Source organism: Microcaecilia unicolor, chromosome 7, assembly GCF_901765095.1.
Source record: "Microcaecilia unicolor chromosome 7, aMicUni1.1, whole genome shotgun sequence".
NCBI lineage: Eukaryota > Metazoa > Chordata > Amphibia > Gymnophiona > Siphonopidae > Microcaecilia > Microcaecilia unicolor.
The window spans coordinates 94,629,333-94,653,979 of NC_044037.1; the positions used below are offsets into that span (position 1 = coordinate 94,629,333).

Below are 24,647 nucleotides of genomic sequence, written 5' to 3' on the forward strand. Positions count from 1 at the left end.
AAAAGGGAGATGCCAGAGAAAGTGTGGAAGCCTTCAGAGAAAAAGTCATTGGAAAAAGTCCCGTGTTGACTGTGTCCTTTGGAGAAGTTCCAATTAAATGTATTGTGGATACAGGATCTGATATAACGACCATTGTGGCGAGTCAGTATTACAAACATTTCAATAATACTGAACAATTACAGGACGCCAGCTGGATCACGCTAACAGCCGCTAACGGAACTGATCTGCCCGTGTTAGGCTGTATAGAGACTGATGTGAAGTGCCTGGCTCAGACTGTTCCTTCCTGCTGTGTATTCATTGTCCGGGACAATTTGCAAACAAATAAGGAAAAAATATTTTTGGCCAAAGTTATGGGGGACACTAATAATTGGATTAGTAACTGCAGAACATGTTCATTTGCAAGGGAGCTAGTACCAAAAGAAAGGGCTCCATTGCAACCGCTCCTTGTTACAAAGCCACAAGAGGTGGTAGCTATAGATTACACCATGTTGGAGAAGGATAGTAAAGGATACGAAAATGTGCTGGTAATTACGGACATGTTCACGCGATTCACCACAGCCATAGCTACAAGAAATCAGACTGCGTGTACCACAGACAGAGCACTAATTGAGCGTTGGATCACGGTATATGGCTGTCCAAAAAGGATTCATTTGGATCAAGGAAGAAATTTCGAATCCTTAGTCATTAAGGAGTTGTGTCAATGCTATCATATCACAAAGTCTAGAACCACTCCGTACCACCCACAGGGGAATAGTCGGTGCGAGAGGTTTAATCGTACGATGCACCACTTGCTGAGAATGATGGGGGCGGAGAAGAAGAAAAGATGGTCTGAATATCTGACGGAGATGTGTCAAGTTTACAATAGCACATTACATGGACGGTTATACACCAGCACATCTATTCATGGGACAAGAGACGTTGTTACCCTAAAAAGAGTGGAGCATGGAGGGAGAAGAAAATCAGCAAAAGTTATCTACTGATGAATGGTTAAACGAGCATGACCAAAAACTGTCTGAAATAAGAAATTTGGCCAAGGAAGCATCTGCGAGAAGTGGGGTTGAAAATTAAGAAGACTTATGACTTACACGCCTGCGGACAAGTTCTGGAACCTGGTGTGTGGGTCTTAATAAGGAAACAAGGGTTTGCCGGGCACCATAAACTGGAGAACTTCTGGGAGGAGGAACCCTATCAAGTGATAGAAAGGTTGGGTTCTGGGAATAACATATATAAACTCTGTTCCAAAAAGGGCATACAGAAAATATTACATAGAAACCAATTGAAACAAATCGATTGGAATATGTCTGATGTGAATGTGACAGAGACGGAAAACATCATGAAAGAAACAGAGTCTAAAAAGCTCACAGAAAATGAACAATTGTCTACTGAACCCAATACATCTTGGCTCATTATTACCAGGGGAAATAATTCTCAGAGAAATGAGCAAGATGTAGAAAGAGAAAGTGTTGAAATATATGTACCTGAAGTGCGTATGTCAGAAAGAATAACAAAAGGAAAAATACCTAGTTATTTAAAAGAGCATTTCATCATGCAGTAATGGATGTAAAAGAATTGAAGTAACTTGAGAGTTTGAGTTTATGGGGGAATGTTTTGTTACTGAAATGAGATGATTTGAAGTGGGTAAAATGAAAAAAAAATGTTTATTGCATATATTTTTTTTTTACTAGGCAAGGGCGAATGTAACCCATAGGGGTTAAATAAGTTTGTACCTGGGCCCTCTCCGAGGGGGGAGGGTTTTGCTGTGGTGTGCAGGCTCTGGGTGGCGGTCCGGGCGTCGGTAGCTTCAGACGTCTTCAGCCGCGCTTCTTGCAGCGGCGCGTTTTTTTTTATAGGGATCGGAAGGAGAGTGTGAACGGCGGGGCAGCGTGAGGAAGCTGCGGTCTGACCGGCGTTGAGGCTGCAAGGGCAGCGGAGCAGTAGCGGGGTTAGTTGGGTGAGGGGAGAGGAGAAGATCGGGGATTTTCTGGGCCATCGGGAGGAGCTGGGACTGTCTTCGGGGCAGTTGGGGGCGGAGCGAAGGCAATGGCCTCTGATTGGCCCTGCGTTGGCGTCTGACATCGGCGTCATGACGTCAGACGCCCGTTTCCAATGCAGGCCCAGGAATCCCCATTCTTAAAGGGACCCGGCTCTTTTAAATGCAGAGCCGGGCCTGAAGATAACGAAGGAACAGAGCAGGACCGGGGATGGTGGGGAGAGTGCTCCAGTGCACTCCCCCAATGTTTTTATTTTATTTTTGAAGCGGTTCGCAGTAGTGTGAGTGCTGCACGTGCCGGGAAGTTTAAGGAGTCGGGTGCAGAAGGGGACACGAGCCAGCTGGCTAGCTCGTGCACGGAGCTGGCAAGAAGCTCGTGCCACAAAGAATAAGGGAGGTTTTCAGGCTTCAGGGATGAAAAGGTATGGTTATTTATTTACATTTAAGAAGCTGGTTACTTGTATATGTCTAAAATTAGTTTAGATTAATTTAAGAATGCTGTGTTTGTGTGCTGGGGAGATAAGTGTTAAGCTCGTGCTAGCAGCGTGAGCTGGTGAGTGGGTTCTACGCTTGGCAGTTAGGCAGTTGGGAGGTAAGGAAAGAGCAGAGCAGACGTATGTTAGCTGTCTGACTCCAGCTTTAGAGAAAATCTGTTGAAAAAACAGATTTGAGAGGGTTGGAAGGGTGACTAAAGAATGTGAAGTGAGTGCCTGATTGAAATTACTAAAATCAAAAAGCCTGACGCGGAATAAGGGCTTTAGGGAGAGACTGAGCTGTTTGACAATTTGGGAAAACAAAACATGTACTGTTAATAAATCCTGTCAGTATAGTAGTGTCCCTCATGAGCTGACTGATTAGGATTTTGGTTTGATAAAGTGCCTATTTCATTTATTTAACTCAAGGGCTGATTGAACTTGAGTACTAATGTTTTATTAAGTTTGATTGAGGCGTTTAAGGTGAGCGGTTTTATTGGAATTGTGGAACACAATCCTTTGAGGGAAAATTATTTGCACATTGTTTAAAGGTGACAGTGTGAATAAAAAGAGACTGGGAGCAGCATTACTATTAAGGGAGTTCAAGCTTCCAGTTACTAGAGGTAGAACTTCACATTCACCTGGTGTCTTAAGTTAACTGTGGGAGGAACAGAATAGGGAAACCTAATTATACGTTTTTTTAAGGGGACAGCTAGTCAGGGAAGCGCTTAAAGTTTGGTGGAAAGAGTTATTGTTTACCAGTTAGGGTTTAGGGTTTTCTATTATTGATTTCTTTAAAAGCTTAGGGTAGTAGGTACAGTTCCAGTTTCCGCTCCCTGGCCAGGGATCAACGCTACAGCATTAAATGGTACCCACCGTTGCAGAAAGAAAAAAGAAGAAAAACTGGCACAAAAAGATTCAACAAAAGTATCCTTTTGAATCCCACCAAAGAAAAAGGGGAATAAAGGTTGTGACAGTACTGTGAAGTGCATACTTACCTTGGATCCGTCCGGAGAAGAACCTGCGGAGAAAAATAAACAAAGAATCAATTCTTGTCATTGAACCATCATTAACCTTTAATTGCATGCATGTTTGATTTATGAGATAGGAAATTTACAGTGTACTTATCTGATATTGACAAGGTACTCTAGTCAGGGGAAGAAATCTGGGGAAGGGAATAAAGAAACAAATGTTAGAAATTGTTGTTGCTAAAATTTGTGAATGTTTTTTAAGTAAGTAGGAAATTTACCCATTAGAAAAACTTACACATGGTAGGTGTTACAATGTTTATGTATATAGAGTCATTGGTGCATTTTTATTACTTGAGCTGAAGTTTTAAATAAAAAAACCTCTAAAAATCATTTCCATCTCGCTCAAATGTTTTTGTATTCCTCGCCCTGTTTCTGAGAAATTTTCTGGGTGCCCGGCCCGACTACACTAGAAAGGCATTCAGATTTACTTGTTTGGAGGTTTAATTCTCAGGAGGGGGCGGGGCTTACACCTACCTGTCTGAAATCTTTTCTCCAGGTCCCTCTTCTAGAATCTGAAATCTTTTCTCCAGTTCCCTCTTCTAGAATCACTTGTGTCATCCAGGGGCATAGCCAGACAACAGATTTTAGGTGGGCCTAGACAAGAAGTGGGTGGGCACCAAGTGTTCTCCCCCCCCCCCCCCCCCCCCCAAAAAAAAAAAAATCTCAGCTGGCAGGAAAAAGCTTCTTTCCACCTTGGCAGTCTGCAGCAGGCATACACTGAAAACGTAGCATGTGCAGGTGCCGGTATCACGGAGAATAGCGTTTTTGTTACCATCAGGGGGAAATCTTCAGTGACAGTTATCGAATGTATAGCACTCTCGAAGGTTTTTTATGGCCAATGATGAACAGAGTATCATATAAAGATCTGTTTCAGCTCTATTAGATTGCATTAATCCAGGAGCTCTGTGAGGCCATTTTTTCCTTCGGTGTAAGCATCTATGTAATTTAATACATTTTCAACACGTGGAAACTATTGTTTAGTTATATCTAATGATTGTGTATTGTTCCACACCCAGATTCAATCTTATTTAGTGAATAAAACAAGCTAAACATTAAAATGTTAACATAAGAGCTCATATAAATATATATGCCTGAAAAGCAAATATGAATCTAATATAAGCAAACTAATCTGTAAAGCAAAGGGATACACGCCATGAAACTAGATGAAACCTCCTGAATAAAAAACAAATTGATTGCATCTATCTGCTGACTGGAAGTCGTTTCATCATTCCCTACTTGTCTCTCAGCTTCTGGATTCACCATAGGGGTTTGTTTCCTGTTGTTGCTTTTGAAGTGAATCTTAACCACATTCTTCAAGCTTTCAAATTGCTCCTTATTCTACCCACTCCAGTGGGTGTGTCACTCATTTCCAGTTCAGATACACATCCATCTCCAAGACTCTTTCCCCTTTCCCTATTCTCTGTCCCCCTCCTCCCTTCTTAGTCCCCATCACTAAGATCTTTTTCCCTCTAAAAGGGTACAAATAGACTGGGCACATAAGAAGTCACAGAAAATGACTTTTTTTCCCCTAACAGAACAAAATTAATAAAACATGCACATTTATAGAAATGTGCCGAGAAATGCTATAGCTTATTAAAATTCTGCTGCAGAATACTGGAGATTGTACCCCTACCTCACACTTGCTCAAAAATATATAATTTTCTGGTATTGCTGACCTTGTGGAAAATTTCTTTGTACGGTTATTATGCATTTGATGACTTTATCTTTGCCTATCTCTTAAATTAGATCGTTGAGGAAACTTTCAAACTGTTTGTCTTTGTGTATTCATTGGTTTCTAGGTGAAAGTATTGGGTTTACTACTAGAGCACTAATTTCGGAAATAGCTCCCCTCAGAAACCTATTCACAGAGGGCTAAATGAAGAAATGGTCTTTTATGAAACTGACCATCCTGAATACAGATGAAAGTATTCACATGTAGAGATAAAGTAGACAATAATCAGACAAAGGGTAGTAATTAAACAAACTTTATTGGGTTTTTAGAGGTAAGTAAATCAAGACAAAAAGAGGATAAAACAAATCAAATCAAGTCAAGGCATCAAGGTGCATATTTCTACACTACAAGCCTATGCTATAAATGCAGAGCTGCCAAGTTACCCATTCTAGGAGGGAGAATTTTAGGCTGGTCATAAATTTTGCCAACCTCATCCTGGTGCATTATGGGATCTGTAGCACTGATTTCAATGGGCAGAATCATGGACTACAAATACTACACTGTTGTGGAATGAAAGTTTAAAAATAGGACCGGCAAAAAAGTCTTCCTCCTGAAATGGGTAACTTGGCAGCATCTTTATAAAATATGTAATAAGCAACCTTTTTGACATCTCATATAGGCACTCTCCTATGAAATTACCACCCATACTGTTTAATCACTGTTGAAATGTGTGCATCATTTTAATAATTCTGGAAGAAAATATTTCTTCTGGTTGTTTTCCATAAAGTTTCTTTCAGTTCCTTATTTCTCAAACTATAAATTAAGGGGTTGAGCAGTGGTATTACAGTTATATAGACTACAGTAAGCAGTTTGTTAAGTTCCATGGAATAAGCAGACTTGGGTCTCATATACACACCAAAAGAGGTCCCATAAAATAATAGAACGACAGTGAGGTGAGAGGAACAGGTAGAAAAGGCCTTTTGTCTACCCTTAGCAGAGTGCATTTTTAATATGGCAGAAATAATGTACACATATGATATAATTGTTAATATAAGTGGGGTAAAACCTAAAAGTGAACCTTCAATATAAGTTAAAGTTTCAATGACATATGTCCTTGAACATGACAGACTCATCAATGCTGTCGCATCACAGAAGAGATTGTTAATTTTATTGGAGCTACAGAAAAATGACTGTGATATTAAAGTAACATAAGAGACTGGAATTAGAAATGCTATTGTCCATGAAACAATGGCTAGAATAATGCTGACTTTCTTGTTCATGATAATGGTATAATACAAGGGTTTGCAGATTGCAACATAGCGATCATAAGCCATGGCGGTGAGAAGGTAGAACTCAACATCTGCGCAGACCAGGAACAGATACATCTGGATCATACACTGCTTGAAAGATATGGTCTTATTCTGTGCTATGAGCACTGCTAACAATTTAGGCACTGTGACAGTCACATAACAGATTTCGAGGAAGGACAAGTTGCAGAGGAAAAAGAACATGGGGCTATGCAGATGGGAATCGGAGCAAACTGTGAATATAATAAGAAGGTTTCCTGTCAAGCACATCAGATAAATAATCAAAAACAGAAGAAAAAGAAGGGGCTGCATTTCAGGAAACTCATAGAATCCAAGAATGATGAATTCTGTAACCTTGGTATGATTCATCTTTTCTATTTCTCCAATTCTGATAGCTGTTGGAATAAGAAAGGCAAAACATAAAATTAAAACAAATATATCTAAAGGCTTGACATTAGAGCAGGACATGTATGTAGGATGTCCAAAACGTTGCCTAGTTTAAGTCTATTTGATAAAGGCGATATAGAAACATATGTGCCTTTATTAATTAGGCTTCCGTATCCCGTCTCAATAGTGCACAAATGCCAATACAGAAATTTATACCTACTCCAAAGAATGTGTAAATGTGAGTGTGCTCTCTGAGGTAATTCTATAAAGCAGGCACTAACAATTACATTCAGATTATGCATGCAAATGATAAGAATAAAGACATATATGCACATATATGTACATATTATTATTATTATTAATATTTGTTGCTTTTGTATCCCACATTTTCCCACCTATTTGCAGGCTGAATGTGGCCTACATATTACCGTTAGCAGCGTATAAGTGATTAAACCCCGAAATGTTGCCTAACGGGATCTTTTACTAAAGATTAGCTTGAGTTATCTGCAGCAGGGCCTACAGGAATAAAATGGGCCCTGCTGCAGATAACTCAAGCTAATATTTCGTAAAAAGACCCCCTAGGTGATTCTGTAAATATATGATTACCTTTCATTCTAGTACAAAAAACAGAAGAAACCAGTCTTCGCAAAAAAAAAAAAAAAGCAAAACAGCGAAGATGACTAACAAAAACAAAAATTAAAAAATTAAAAACAAGAAAATATCAAATTTGTATTTAGCATACAAATACATAAAAAAGTGAAAAGGACGACACTTGTTCATAAAAAATTAAAACACTTTATTAGCCAAAGGATAGCAGGGAGAAAGGGACTCGACACAGCTGTGTTTCGACCATACAGGCCTGCATCAGGAGTCTATTCAAATCAAAACATACAAATAACATCAAATAAATAAAAGCATATAAATATAAAGAGACATTCCAAATATATAAAACAACTTGTCTTGTAATAATTGAATGTTTTATATATTTGGAATGTCTCTTTATATTTATATGCTTTTATTTATTTGATGTTATTTGTATGTTTTGATTTGAATAGACTCCTGACGTAGGCCTGTATGGCCGAAACACAGCTGTGTCGAGTACCTTTCTCCCTGCTATCCTTTGGCTAATAAAGTGTTTTAATTTTTTATGAACAAGTGTCGTTCTCACTTTTTTATGTATTTGTATTTTTAAATACAAATTTGATATTTTCTTGTTTTCAATTTTTTTATTTTTGGTTTTGCTAGTCATCTTCGCTGTTTTGCTGTTACCTTTCATTCTATCCACCTGATATTTAAAAATATATAACTGGCCAGAAATGACTGCTGACTGGTTAAATAATGTTTCGGCACCTAACCACAGATATTCAGAGTGAGATAACCAGTTATCTCCGCTGAATATTCGCGGTCAGTGCTGAAAAGTTAACCAGGTATATTGCTTGATAACCAGCAATATTCAGCACTGACCTATCTTTCCCCTCCTATTAACTGAACTAACCAGTGCTGAATATTCACTTAGCCCAGTGGTTCCCAAGCCTGATCCTGGAGGCACCCTATCTAGTGTTTTCAGGATATCCACAATGAATATTTGTGAGATAGATTTGCATGCTATAGAGGCAGTGCATACAAATGTCTCTCATGAATATTCATTGTGGTTATCCTCAAAACCTGACTGGCTGAGGTGCCTCCAGGAATGCCCTCCCGCGGGAGGTGGTGGAGATGAAAACGGTAACGGAATTCAAACATACGTGGGATAAACATAAAGGAATCCTGTGCAGAAGGAAGGGATCCTCAGGAGCTTAGCCTAGAATGGGTGGCAGAGCTGGTGGTTGGGAGGTGGGGCTAGTGCTGGGCAGACTTATACGGTCTGTGCCGGGGCTGGTGGTTGTGAGGCGGGACTAGTGCTGGGCAGACTTATACAGTCTGTGCCGGGGCTGGTGGTTGGGCGGCGGGGATAGTGCTGGACAGACTTACACGGTCTGTGCAAGAGCCGGTCGTGGGAGGCAGGGATAGTGCTGGGCAGACTTATACGGTCTGTGCCAGAGCTGGTGATTGGGAGGCAGGGTTGGTGGTTGGGAGGCGGGGATAGGGCTGGCCAGACTTATATGGTCTGTGCACTGAAGAGGACAGTACAAATAAAAAAGTAGCACATATGAATTTATCTTCTTGGGCAGACTGGATGGACCATGCAGGTCTTTTTCTGCCATCATCTACTATGTTTACTATGTTTACTACACATCCTTGAATACTTCGGTATCGGAGGCAACATTCTTAATTGGTTTAAAGGATTCCTAACCACACGATCATATCAAGTGACATCAAATTCGATGACATCAGCCACATGGATACCTGAATGTGGAGTTCCACAGGGATCGCCCCTCTCACCGACTATATTCAACCTAATGATGACACCCTTGGCCAAACTACTATCAAACCAAAACCTCAACCCATACATTTACGCTGATGATGTAATGATCTACATCCCATTCAAACAAGACATAAAAGAAATTTCCAATGAGATCAACCAAAGTCTACATATCATGCACTCCTGGGCAGATGCCTTTCAATTAAAACTCAACGCAGAAAAAACCCAATGCCTAATACTCACCTCTCAACACAACACGAGCAAATTCACCACCATCAATACACCAAAACTAAATCTACCAATTTTGGAAACCCTGAAAATTCTTGGTGTTACCATTGATCGGCACCTAACACTTGAGAATCACGCGAAAAACACAACCATATAACATAGTAACATAGTAGATGACGGCAGAAAAAAGACCTGCATGGTCCATCCAGTCTGCCCAACAAGATAAACTCACATGTGCCATTATTTGTGTATACCTTACCTTGGTTTGTACCTGTCTTTTTCAGGGCACAGACTGTATAAGTCTGCTCAGCACTATCCCCACCTCCCAACCACCAGCCCTGCCTCCCACCACCGGCTAAGCTTCTGGGGATCCCTTCCTTCTGAGCAGGATTCCTTTATGTTTTACTCAATCATCCCATCTGGGTGATCTTATGGACTTTTGCATTAAATTTTCAGAAGGGAGCAAGAGACGTCCAATAGGGAAGCTTTGTCACTCTCTTCAAAGAAAGATATTTTTGCTCCACAGCAGCAGTTCTCAACTCAGTCCTCAGGACACACCTAGCCAGTCAGGTTTTCAGGAAACCCACAATAAATATGCATGAGATGGATTTGCATACAATGAGGGTAAAGAGAATGCACATTTCTTATGCAAATTCATTGTGGATATCCTGAAAACATGACTGGCCGAGTGTCCTGAGAACTGGGTCGAGAACCCCAAGGAAATACGTGTCTGCACAGATTCTCAGAAGTGCTTCACCATCAGGTGTGTCCATTACAAAGGAAGAAAAGAACTCGGTTCTCCGCCTTCCTTCAAGTCATTTGGAAAGATGTCTCAATACATTTATGACCTCTGCTTGGAGAATTTATTGTACTGTACAAACATCCTGAAGATGCTCTTTCCATTTCCACCCTGGGCAGAAATCCCCAAAATTGCTCACACCAAAAAGATGTTCCATTCAACGTGGAAATTAAAAAGAGTAAGACCATTCTTCCCAAGGACCGTCTTCCATAATCCAGTACAATCATTAATACTCAGTCATCTAGACTACTACAACTCACTCTACACTGGCTGCAAGGAGCAAATACTCAAAAAACTCCAAACAGCTCAAAACACTGAGGCCAGACTCATATTTGGAAAATCAAAATACAAAAGTGCAAACCCCCTACGAGAGAAGCTACACTGGCTCCCACTCAAAGAACGCATCACGTTCAAAATATCTACCCTAGTACATAAAATCATCCATGGCGATACCCCAGCCTACATGTCAGACCTGATAGACCTACCACCCAGGAATGCTAAAAAATCACCTCGCACATTCCTTAATCTTCATTTCCCCAACTGTAAAGGTCTAAAATACAAATTAATGCATGCATCAACCTTTTCTTATATGAGCACACAATTCTGGAACGCACTGCCCCGCAACCTAAAAACGACCTATGAATTGACCAACTTCCGTAAACTACTAAAGACCCATCTCTTCGACAAGATATACCACAAAGATCAAACCATGTGAAACTCCCATATATATCCAGTAATGTTAATAATGCCTTCTATTATATTACTATCATGTATTCCATTACCATACAATCCAACATCATTCTGTAACACTAAATGTCTAATCTCTTCTCATTTCCATTATCCATGATGTATTGTAAGCACATTGCGCCTGCAAAGAGGTGGGGAAATGTGGGATACAAATGCAATAAATAAATTGTATATAGGTCAGACAAAGATAGACATTCAATTTTGTATGTGGATCAATAATCCATGTGCAAAGTAATTAACTAAATTGGTGATAACAATCAATAATTGGTGTTAACAAGCTCTTAATTGGCAGTCATTGGAAATTAAGCATGAATCTACCCTACACCCTATTCTATAACATGCACATCTAATTTTCATACAGGCCTTTTTACTAAGCAGTGGTAAAAAGTGGCCTGTAGAAGTGTTGGTATGTGCTTTTGGTGCACACTGGGCAATTTTGTTTAACATGACTGGAGAAAAAGGGCATTTTTTAATGGGCCAGGAAATGGGTATGCATTAAAATTAAAACTATCATGTGCCTATTTATGGCCTGAGCCCTTACCACCACCCAGTGACCTAGCAGGAAGGGTTCATGCGCTACCTGTGCAGTAACCCTGCAGCATGCACCAACATGGCCATGCTGCTGATTACCGCCAGGAATGCCCCTTGCGGTAGAAAATAGAAAATGATTTGTTACCACAGGAATGAGTGTGCGCCAACTTCAAAATTACTACCAGGTAGGCACGCTATGGAAGGAGGTTAAATGACCTCTTTTGAAGGCCACTGCCTCCTAATATTTCCTATATGCACATAAGATGTTCCATCATACATGTCATGAGGCCTTCAGATTATTTTCCCAGTTTAAAACAACAATATGAATGGCTAAAATAAGCATTATAACAAACACTTTCGCATATTTTAGATTAACTGAAATGCCTGGAGATGAAGAACATAGCACAATATACTAATTTTATAAGGTAGCTGGTTTGTAATGGAGAAGATTATTGAGATTTAATTCCAGATTTGGGAACAGTAGGAATTTAAGTTGATGCAATGAAAGATAGTATGGAACAGACTCCTAGATTCCTTTTGACATGACCTGCACTGATCTGATAGTATTTGTGGCAATTTTGCCAATTTAGCTGGAGTCCAGAATGCTTTGTGTATAATAAAGTATGAGGATTGAATAAAGGGATGTATAGTTATAGTCCTAAATAAGTCTCAGTCCGTAGAGGATAAAGAAGTGTTTAATTCCTTTTCCCAGTCTAAGGTTATGCTTGAGCACAACTAGGTCCTTGTGTATTTGAAGGGATTTGCAGACCTTGGAAACAGATTTAGGATGTAGTAATAGATTTTGGCAAAATATTAAAAAGTTGGAGCAGGTGGATATATTTTGAAAGGACATTGACATTGAATTAGCTGAGAGATTTGTTGCCATTAATTCTGTTTGGGGGTCTCTTACAAAGGCAGGCAAAAAATAAGCATGCACTAAATATTAGAGACACCCATATATTCATTCCTAAGGACATTTCTAGCATTTAGCACATGCTAATCAATAGTGCGTGCTAAAAACACTAGCGCACCTTTGTAAAAGGACCCCTTGGTTAGGTTGGAGGCCAAAGCGTTGACATATTTCCTGAAAAGAAACTGGATTACCATTTGAAATCAATTGAGGACAAGACCAAATATTAGCAGAACAGCATATTTTTCTTATCTTAGAGGAAAGTTTACATTGAAATGAGGAATTATCAACACTATCTGACCATTTATAATTTAAGAAAGTCATTACCTTGTTGATAGTGCATGAGGTGAGTTTCAGAATACATAAATCATTGGAATAGTGATATTTGTTTATAGATGGGAGGAGGTTCAATGGGACATGATGAATTGCAAACTTTCAAACATTACCTATCTAGGAACATTAGAATCAAGATCAGATTAATACCAATATTTAACCTTAGACATTTGGAATGCCGAATGCTAATTTTTAAAATCGGGAGGGATTAAGTCCCTCAAATCTATGGGGTAATTTTAGTTTTTCCAACACTATACGGGGAGTAGAGGAACACTATATAAATTTAGGAATTAGCACATCAAGGGGTCCTTTTACAAAGGTGCATTAGGCTCTATACACGTGTAGTGCATGCCAACATGAGGTGAGCTAGGAGAAATGTTGCACATGGAGTGAAGGAAAGACAGAGGAAGTAGATGCACATGCAGGGGAGGGAAGAGGAGAAATGCTGGACATGGATGGAGGGGAGGGAAGACAGGAAGGAGATGCACTTGGATGGAGGAGATAGAGGAGAAATGCTGGACATGGATGGAGGGGAGAGAAGAGAGAGGAAGTGAGATGGACATGAATGGAGGGACAGAGAGAGAGGAGAAATGCTGGACATGGATGGAGAGGATAGAGGAAAATGCTGGACATGGATGGAGGAGAGGGAAGAGAGAGGAAGGAGATGCATATGGGTGGAGAGGAGGGAAGAAAGAGGAAGGAGATGCATACTAACGGAGATGAGGGAAAGGGAAAAGAAGAGAAAAACTACACATGGATGAAGAAAATAGATGCTGGATGGAAAGGGGGAGAGAGGGAGCAGAGACTGGATGGAAAGGGGGAGAGTTAAACTCGAGGATAAAAGAAGAGACTAGGATCAACACAATTAGAAACAGTAAACGGCCAGACAACAAAGATTTTTAGTTTAGGATAAAGTAGTGTGGTAGCTGTCTTAATACATACAGAAAATGGAAATAAGGTGATATCTTTATTGGACTAATTTTAATACATTTTTGACTAATGTTTGGAGACCAAACCCTCCTTTCTTAAGTCAGAACAGAATACCATAACAGCAGTATACTGTCCTGACCGCAGAAAGAGGGTTTGGCCTCTGAAAGCTAATTGAAAAATATATTTAGTCCAATAAAAAGATATCATATTGTATTTGTTAACCTATAGTAAAGTGATTGAAATATATCAGTTTTTGAAATTTGCATCTCTTTATATTTGCACAGTACAGGGGGACTGAGGGGTGGGACTGTTCAGGGAAGAAGTCCTGGTGCAGGTTGCAGGCAGCCCATGAGTGGTGCTGCCACTGACCAGGGGAAGACTGCAGCAGACAGGATTATAAGGTACTGAGGGGGGAGGGGAGGGGGGAACGCACTGTGTGTAAAAAAAAAACTTTCATCACCCCCAATCATTTTGAAAAGTTGACTCCTATGCTCCTGAGGATGCCCCATTGTCTCCTGGGATGTCTGTTTGATCAGTCTACTAAGATTGCTGGCTCCTCCTACATCCCAATGGCTTCATTTTGTGTGTTTTTCAAAAGGGCAAATTTTTTTGGAAAATGGACTAAAAAGATAAACACACAGAATATAAAAACATCAAGCAAGTGGCCACTTTAAAAAAAAAAAAAAGCTAGATGTTTTGCTGTTTTGAAAATGGCTATATTTACTATTTGGAGCAAAATGTCCAAAGTCAGACTGAGACATCATATGAAAATTCCCCTCTTTGTGTCATTTTAAAATAGGCACCCAGAATTTTCTTTTTGTTACATTTGTACCCTGAACTTTCCCACTCATGGCAGGCTCAATGTGGCTTACATATTATATACAGGTACTTATTTGTACCTGGGGCAATTGAGGGTTAAGTGACTTGCCCAGTGTCACAAAGAGCTGCCTGTGCCTGAAGTGGGAATTGAACTCAGTTCCTCAGGAACAGAGTCCACCACCCTAACCACTAGGCCACATCCCCAAAGGTATACAAATGCTCATGTAAAAATTTGCACTCACTCCAAGACAGGTGAAAATATGTGCATATGTTGTATGTATGTACTTTACAAAGTATTTGTGTATATCACAGCTCTGCTCTACTCCACCCAAACTGTAGTTTCATGAATATCTACCCATATATAGAGTGAAAGTAGGTGCTGTGTTTCTGTGCACCTATTCTTATGCATATGTACAGCAATGCAATTTAATGAGCCATCTTTTATGTATACAACATGCTTTCCACACAGAAAATGCTTTGTGAAATTATTCCTCTTTTTCTGTTTCAGATGATTATGCAGTTTAGACTGAACAGGACAAAAACTATATTTTCAGCTAATAAAGGGTGTCCTTTACTAAGATTCTGTAGATTTCCTGTGGGTGTCTAGGCATTTACCACCAGCTGATTTCTACCACAAGCTAAGTACAGCTTAGTAAAAGACTTCCAAATCTGCATGGGGTAAAAGGTCATAGCTGTATATTGGTTTATATGTATTTCTCACAAAAAAATATAAAAATAGAAAGGAATACTCACTTTTTCTAGTTATTTTTGTGGCAAAGATTCTCTTCTTGATAACAAAGACTTGGATGAGGCAGACGCATTTAAGAAGCTTCCTGCACCTATGAGATAAAACCCCAAAGGAATTTCGAGGCTTCAGATGTGTAACATGAAAAAAAGTATAACAAGTTGAAAAGAACATGATAGTTGCCATCTTCGAGTTCACATTCGAGCTGCCCAATGGACTTGCACTGCTTCTGAAGAGTTTTAATATTATCTTCCACTAAAGATTGTTTGGGTTCCAAAGATTTTACTCTGTTTTTAAAGACAACCAGCCCATTTTCGATCGAGGTAAGATCCTCCTTAATCTCCCCAATGTCTTCTTTAGTTTCAGACATGAGTTCTTTAAGGGGCCCTTTTACAAAGACAATCTGAAAAATGGCTCGCGGTAGTGTAGACACGTGTTTTGGGCGCATTCAGAATCATTTTTCAGCACGCCTGTAAAAATGCCTTTTGTAAAACGTTTTGCTGAAAATGGACGTGCGGCAAAATGAAAATTGTCACTCATCCATTTTGGGTCTGAGACCTTACCGCCAGCCATTGACCTAGCAGTAAAGTCTTATATGGTAACCAGGCGGTAACGACTGACAGACGTCAAATGCCACTTGGTGCAAGTCCAATACGCGCGTCCAAAAATAAAAATAATTTTTCAGACATGTGTATTGGACGCGCGCCAAAAATGAAATTACTGCAAGAGCCACACGGTAGCCAGGGTAACTTCTTTTTGGTGTATGTTGGGCACGCGTAGAAGCTTATGCGGCTTAGTAAAAGGGCCCCTAACAGTTGTAGTTTTTCCTGTAGCCACTATTAGAGGAGACAAAGTACAACCAAAATTATGGGGGAAAAACAGTGGATTGAAGTAGATATTCTCTTATATAAAAAGGGAACAGCAGGGGTTCAGTTTCAGTTCTGCTGTTTCACATGGTGCTCAACAGCGCCCCAGGAACAAATATAAATTTAAAAGAACTTGAAAAAAAAAAAAGAAGTTTTGCATATGTGCATTGTATCGTATTTCACTGTTTAATGTTTTCCTTCACTTTCAAGCAGTTTATTATTGCTTGATTGTTATTGACTATGAATTGATTTTGTTTCTTGATGTCTAATAAAGACTTCTTTAAGTTTCAAAGAACTGCAGAACTCCACATAAAAGGGGAGAAATCTCAGACCTTTGTTTTTTTTTTAATCTGTTTTGATTAAAGAACGAAGTATATAACAGACTGTGAGTGCTTAATTCTTATACCCAGCAGACACAATAACAACCAGGACTGTGGAGTTGGTGTCAGAATTGTGAATCAAACTGAGTCGGAAGCAATTTTGGATAGAGTCATAAGAACTTAAGAACATAAGAAAATAAGAACATAAGCATTGCCATACTGGGACAGACCAAAGGTCCATCAAGCCCAGCATCCTGTTTCCAACAGTAGCCAATGAGTTACAAGTACCTGGCAAGGTCCCAAAACAGTAAAATAAGAAATAAGCAGTGGATTTTTCCCAAGTCCATCTTAATAATGGCTTATGGACTTTTCTTTTAGGAAGCTATTCAAATCTTTTATAAACCCGCAAAGCTAACTGCTTTTACCACATTCTCTAGCAACAAATTCCAGAGTTTAATTACTCATTGAGTGAAGAGATATTTTTTCTGATTTATTTTAAATGTACTACTTTGTAGTTTCATTGCGTGCCCCCTAGTCCTAGTATTTTTGGAAAGAGTAAACAAGCAATTTACTTCTACCCATTCCACCCCACTCATTATTTTATAGAACTCTAATCATATCTCCCCTCAGCCATCTTTTTTCCAAGCTGAAGAGCCCTAGCCACTTTACCCTTTCCTCATAGGGAAGTCATCCCATCCTCTTTATTATTTTTGTCACCCTTTTCCGTACCTTTTCTAATTCCACTATATACCAGAATTGCACATAGTATTCGAGGTGCGGTCGCACCATGGAGCGATACAATGGTATTATAACATCCTCATTTTTGTTTTCCATTCCTTTCCTAATAATACCTAACATTCAATTTGCTTTCTTAGCTTCTGCCACACACTGAGCAGAAGCTTTCAACTTATCATCATCAATGATGACACCTAGATCTCCTAATGTGGAATCCTACATCACATAGATATAGTTTGGGTTCCTCTTTTCCACATGCATCACCCTGCACCTGCCCACAACAAATGTCATCCGCCAGCTGGATGTCCAGTCCCCCAGTCCTTTATGGTCCCCCCTCAATTCTCCACAATCACCCTGTGACTCAACAACTCTGAATAACGTTGTGTCATCAGCAAGCATAATTATCTAACTAGTTACTCCTATCTCTAGATCATTTATAAATATGTTAAAAAGCAGTGTAGGAGTCAGTAAAAATGTGATGACTCTGACTCCAGCTTCAAAATAAAAATTATATTATATAGTAAATTTATTATTTTATACTTATACATTTTTTGTCATGGATCTAAAGTACTGGTAAATATAAGTTATATTTTGCCAGCACTTTAGATCCAAGACAAAAAATGTAAAGCCTCTCAGTTTACTTTTTCCAGAACCATTAACCAATAGGAATTCACCAACCTGATGTGACATGCTCTCTGGTTGATCGCTGTATTTAAGACCTCAGTCAGTCATTAGCTTCTTCAGCTTGAAACTGAAAGGAAGGGAAGGAAACATATTTAGAATTTTGCTTGAAAATTTGAGGGCATTCATAAAGGAATCTGACTGTGATTCCTTTTCTGAGGACAAAATCTTCAAAGATTTATTAAAATATTAAGGACCCTGTTTACTAAGCTGTGCTGTAGGTGAACTAGCATTTTTAGTGTGTGCTAAAAATTAACACATGCTAATGGTAGACACACCTTAGTAAACAGGGCCCTTATTGCATAACAGTGTATTGCATATTTTCATTTGACAGCATTTATTTTTTGTTCAGGTTCTTTGTTGAAACTTCAAATAATATATATTTGTGGTCTATGGACCTTATTTGCAAAGCATATGGACTTCTCAAAATGCCCAAATGGATATCCATGTGCTTAAAATGTTCAAATTCTGATTTTGCAAAGGCAGTAAAAGGACACCCAACACTGCAGCATGTCCAAATAGCAAGGGTGTGTGTTATGGATGTGTTTTGGGTGGGACTATGGAGGTCCCTAAATAAAGATGTACAAAAGCGATATCTGAGGGCCCTGCATTTGGGGGTGGGTGAGGGGGGCATTGCCCCCCCCCAAACGCAGGGCCGGCGCGGCACAATGCAACTCTCCGACGGTCCCTCCTTTCCACCCTCAGTTCCCCGATGGACAGCCCTCCTCTCTGTTCCTTCCTTCCCCCCCCCCTGCGCGTTTAACCCTTTTACTTTCAGGCGCAGCGATGGCAGTAAAGACTACACAGCAGGCTTGCCACCAGCTTCTCCCTTCGCTCACACAGTGTCCCGCCCTCGTGGAAACAGGAAATACATCATCACAGAAGGCGGGACACTGTGTGAGCAAAGGGAGAACCTGGAGTCGAGCCTGCTGTGTTGTCCTCTTCACTGCCATCGCTGTGCCTGAAGGTAAAATGGTTAAACGCTGGGGGGGAGCAGCATGGGCGTAGTTTGACTATTTCATTTGGGGGGGCAAAGGAAGGGGTGGGGCATATTAACATTCATTTGTTTGTGTATATATATATATCTAATATAATAAAACGCACCGTGAACGTTCTGAAGACAACGTTCTGAAGTCACTCAAACACTCCCTGTAGGGTTCGTGGATTCATGGTGTGAAGCCACAAGCCAGCCAGCCGTCTCTGCCCCGTCCTCGCGTCAAACGTCATGACGTCGAGGGCAAACGTCATGACGTCGAGGGCGGAAAAAAAAACAAACAAAGCGCAGCGTCAGGGAAGGAGGCGGCGCTCCCGACGTCTCTAGCCTTCCCTTCGCTGTGTTCCGCCTTCTTCTGACGTCAAGGATGACGTCAGAAGAAGGCGGAACACAGCGAAGGGAAGGCTAGAGACGTCGGGAGCGCCGCCTCCTTCCCTGACGCTGCGCTGCCAGAACCGCCACCGAGGTAAATTTAAAAAGAAAAAAAAGAAAGGGATGTTGGGGGGAGAGAAGAAGGTGGGCAGTAAAGTTGAACAATGGGAGCGGGAGGGCAGGGGAGAAACGACAGCATGGATGTGAAGGGGGGGCATGGATGTGAAAGGGGGGGAGAAGAGGGCGGGCCAGGCTGGGACATGGGAGAGAGAGGAGCATGGATGCGAGGGGGGGTCATGGAAGGGAGAGAGGGGAATTGCTGGAAAAGGATGAATGGAGGGAGCAGGGGACAGAGGAGCATGGATGGGCATGGATTGGGAGGGCAGGGCTCAGGGAGAGAGGGGAATTGCTGGAAAGGGATGAATGGAGGGGGCAGGGGACAGAGGAGCATGGATGGGCATGGATTGGGAGGGCAGGGCTCAGGGAGAGAGGGGAATTGCTGGATAGGGATGAATTGAGGGGACAGATGGGCATGGATGGATATGGATTGCAGGACAGGGCTCAGGGAGAGAGGGGAATTGCTGGATAGGGATGAATGGAGGGGGCAGGTGACAGAGGAGCATGGATGGGCATGGATTGGGAGGGCAGGGCTCAGGGAGAGAGGGGAATTGCTGGATAGGGATGAATGGAGGGGACAGATGTGCATGGATGGATATGGATTGCAGGGCAGGGCTCAGGGAGAGAGGGGAATTGCTGGATAGGGATGAATGGAGGGGGCAGGTGACAGAGGAGCATGGATGGGCATGGATTGGGAGGGCAGGGCTCAGGGAGAGAGGGGAATTGCTGGAAAAGGATGAATGGAGGGGGCAGGGGACAGATGGGCATGGATTGGGAGGGCAAGGCTCACACTCTCTCATATACAATGTCTTTCTGACTCTCACTCTCACACACTCTGTCTCACACTGTATCACATTCACTCTCTATGTGCCACACAGTCACTCACACACTCGCTTGGTCTCATACACTCACTCTCACAGAGAATCTGTGTCTCACACACACTCTCTCTCTCTCGCACACACACACACACTCTCTCTCACACTGTGTCTCACATACACACTTGCACACACTCTCATTCTCACACACACACTCTCTCACAAACACACTCACACCCAGACTCACTCTCTCTCTCACACACACACACTCACACTTTCACTCTGACTCTCACACAGTCACTCTCACATACACTCTCCCAAACATACACACTCCGAGGAAAACCTTGCTAGCGCCCGTTTCATTTGTGTCAGAAACGGGCCTTTTTTACTAGTATATATATATACACACACAAATGAATATGCTAATATGGAGAAAGGAAGAAAGGGAGAAAGAGCTGGCTTTTTTGGGAATAACCAAAATGAATATGTATGATCTCATACATATTCATTATGGTTATTCCCAAAAAAGCCAGCTCTTTCTACCTTCCTTCCTCCTTACCCAGCACTCCCTCTTCCTCTCCAGTAGTATTTCCCCACCCCCTTTCCCATACCATGCCAGTGTAAACCTTAGAAATGCAAAAGCTCTATAAGTAGATCCCTAAAGAGGTAGTGTGCCATGATTTAGGATCTAAAACCCTTTCTGATGTTTTGGTGCCACCTCAGTAAGGCCAACACACAATCTCAACTCTGCAAAACACTATACACAAACTTGTGCAAAAACACACTCATAACCTTACCAAACCATAACAGCACTAATTCCAAGGACAGGACGAGCTACAGCCTTATGCATGGAAAGGCAGCACTGTAATTACACTGGTCTCTAAAACACCAGTACACTACCTAGTGAAAAAACACCAAAACAAAAAGGGCTGCAAGTACTACACACTAGCAGAATACTGCACCTTGATCACACATGAAAAACACATGACACAACAGATATGACACAAGGAACTGGAAATAAAAAAAATATGAAGGCAAAATACTGAACTGGAAAGTTACTTCAAGAAGTCAGACTCAGCATGCAGCAATACAAGAAAAATTTTAACTTACATGAAAAATATCACAGATGCACATTTCTAAAAGCTGACATATTTCAATTAATAAATTCTGTGATAAGTACATTAACATTTAACATAACCATGTATAACCAACAAACATAGTATGTTATTACCATGAGTTGTGGAACCGGGGTGGTCAGCAACATCTCACCGACTCCCAAATTAATGATAATATATAATCTTAAGATTATTGTATAGAAACACTTATGGGTACGATGTTACAGCATAATTCAAAAGAAATAAACCCTCTTATATTACACTTGAACATTTAAAGAAGCAAATTTTATGGATTATTATAACATGCAATTATATATTGGGTGCTCTATGTGGGCAGTTACACCTTTAGTTAATTATAATTACAACTTGTCGTTACACTTTCTATGGACATCTTATCATCTTGTCCTAGGTATTTTCTGAGGGACTCTTATCAACTAGACCTGAACATGGTTTATGGATAATTAAGTTAGGCTTAATGGATGTCTATAAACCATCCAAGCAGTTTTTAGTCATTAATATTAATTGGAATATACAGCAGATGCATTAGGATTTTCATTGCTTACCACTTCAGTATGAATGTGGATGAGTAGAAGAACCATATGTATATCAATGAACAGGAAGAAGGGGAAGCTTCTGGCGCTGCTATTACAATTACCTGCTAGAAATAAATTGTGTTAATAGGCATTAATTATCATAATTTTCTCTCTTTCTTTTGATTGTACACAGTATAACCAGAGTGACAATCCTGAAACTGCAGACTCCTAAGCAAACTCAAATATATCTGTTGTCCACTTTCATTGGCAGTTGCAGCACAGAGAACATTGACTGCAAAAATGGAGGTGGCATAGGTTCATTTCCTTTATTACTACGCAGTCCACAACGCCGATATCAGCAATTGTCCCCCTAATCAATTTCATCATAGGGTAAACTTACTTCCCACATCATTGTAGAGAGCCAAATCTCTTAGATAACTGATTGTGATATGTCGCTCGCTTTCCATTGATGAACACTCTGCCTCTGTCATCTTGGGGTCATTAAACCTTGTTAGAAGAAACTGGTAATGCTAGATCATCTGATGACTATTTGTGTGTTATATGTGTTAATTGCTGCTATGGTTTGTGCAATCATAGTTGTGACATTACATACGTTAGTACTTCTGGTTACATTACAGGCAGTCTTCAGCTACTGCCGTGCTTCCTGTGCCTGCTGTTATACTAGCTGATGTTAGATTTACAAGTGCTGCATCTGAGAGGCAAAAAGGTTATAGTTTTTCCTCAGACCATCTCACTTCCATAAGCTGGGATGAAGCATAGTTTTAAGTTCCACTACTTCCATATTATTTGAAGAAATACGAGGTCTGTTTAACATGTACGTCGGAATCATCTAGTATGGATATGATGAACGTCGAGGTGGTCGTAATGGGTGCTCAGCCCGTGATGGGCGCCCAACTCATGACGGGCGGCCATCTTATGATGGGCATCCATCCTTTAATGGCCGCCCAATAAAGATCCAGCATTTTTATTAAATTATAAAGAGCAAAGATGGAATTTTCAACTTCATGCGTTGCACCCTCAAGGGTTGAATTCTGAAGTAGACTGGTGGTCTCTGATCTAATTGGTGGTTACAAGGATTACGTGGCCCTATTAAAATCTGTAGGTTGTAATCAGCTGTGGCTTATTTAAAGAGCTGAGGCTAATAGAGACGCCACAGCCATTTTTTCTATATGCTGAAGCAAGTATAGAGATGGTAAAATTGCAGTGTGTTATTTTATCACGAGGATTTCTATGTGTCTACGGAGATACCTATAATTTTTTGTTATGATGTTCTTCTTCCCAGCAAACCGCTTCCCTGAAGAAGATTTTGGAAACCTGGCCACGTTGGCAGAGGTTTGAGCTGGGAGAAAAATTGCTGCTTAAAGCCGCTTAAAGCTAAGTGATATTATAACAAGTATTTAGAATACTACAGTTTGAAATTAACATGAAGATACTGATTTAAGAAGAAAATTATTTAAGGAAAATTATATGAAAACGTTGAAAAAAATTGGAAAAAGAAGATCTTGATACAGGAAGGTATACAGGTGGATCAATGACGATATGAACAGCACCATTACTATATTGGAACAGTGTACCTAGATGGTGTATGTTGTTAAAAATTCTGAGGATCCCCATTCACTAAATAATGTTGATTTATAAATGAAGACTGTGGGCACACTGTGGGAATATTTATTATCCATGAAAGTAAAGTGTGGAAGGATAATATAAAAATGGATTTAAACATATCGAAAATAACCTTCCACATGAACTAAAAGTAAATAAAAAAAATATTTCTACCTTTGCTGTCTGGTCATTTAATTTTTCTAATCGTGTTGGTCCCGGTCTCTGATTTCTGCTTTCCTTTGTCTTCTCTTGTCTCTCTTGTCATTGTTCTCTCTCCTGGCTTCCTCACTTCCTCCATTACACCCATCTCCAAAACTGATCTTTTCCTTTCAAATTGTCTCAATTTATTCTTCTGCTTCTGTACAAATTCATTCAGCATCTCCCTCTCATTCATTCAACATTTTCTTTTCTCTCTTCCCCTTCCTTCCATCCAGAAATTCCCTTCCCTCTCTCCCATTTAACATCTATCCTCACTCGCCACCTCTTCCACCCAGTATCTAACTGGGTCTCTGCCAATCTTCGATCTAACATCTTGTCTCTCCCTGTTCCTTCCATCCAGCATCTTCCCTCTTCCATCCTGCATCTTATTCTCTTTCCTCCTTCTATCCAGTATCTCTCCCTCTTCCCTTCCATCCCAATCTCTATTCTATTCTATACTATTCCCTTTATTTATAGCCTGCTAATATCCTATAGGAGTATAAGCGGGTTACAAATTTTTCATATATAAAATTTAGATTCAAACATGTAATGACTACTCAAATAGTTCTGTTTTTAAAGTCTTCCTAAATAATGTATAATCCATTATTACGCAATGGTGTAAAGAAAGTGAATTCCACAATTTAGTTGATAAATGGCCAAATTTAGAATCAAAATAATGTTTAAATCGAATCCTATTTACTTCTAGGAACACTAAATCTAATGCATAGCATTTTTAGATTGTGATAAATTTGGATAAGATCAGTATGATCTAATGGACACCTACCATAAAAAACTTTATGAGCCAAGCAAATCAACTTAAAATCTATTCTGGCAGTTATGGGCAACCAATGCAACTCCCTAAACAATGGTGTCAAATTACTTTTTTTTTAACTAAAGATTAATCGTGCTTCACATTTCTGCAACATTTGGAGTCTCTTCAGATAGATCTGATTCATCATTACATACCGGGAGTTACAATAATCCAACTGCAGCAGAATCACTGCCTGTACCAAC

General features: G+C 40.3%; 1 protein-coding gene across 1 annotated transcript; it reads right to left on the reverse strand.

The window, feature by feature from the left end:
• Positions 1 to 5,906: 5,906 nt before the first annotated feature.
• On the reverse strand, positions 5,907 to 22,303 carry LOC115475017 (olfactory receptor 1019-like). Its single transcript, XM_030210756.1, has 2 exons — positions 22,213 to 22,303; positions 5,907 to 6,868 (listed from the first exon to the last, which is right to left on the reverse strand). The coding sequence occupies exons 1-2, from the start codon at positions 22,301 to 22,303 to the stop codon at positions 5,907 to 5,909; spliced, it is 1,053 nt and encodes a 350-aa protein (XP_030066616.1).
• Positions 22,304 to 24,647: the final 2,344 nt, after the last annotated feature.

Coding starts and splice junctions, on each gene's coding strand:
- LOC115475017 (XM_030210756.1), bottom strand. CDS start 22,303: ATGACAGAGGCAGAGTGTTCATCAATGGAAAGCGAGCGACATATCACA. Junction 6,869..22,212: donor TCTCTACAATGATGTGGGAA/GTAAGTTTACCC, acceptor TTATTCCAACAG/CTATCAGAATTGGAGAAATA.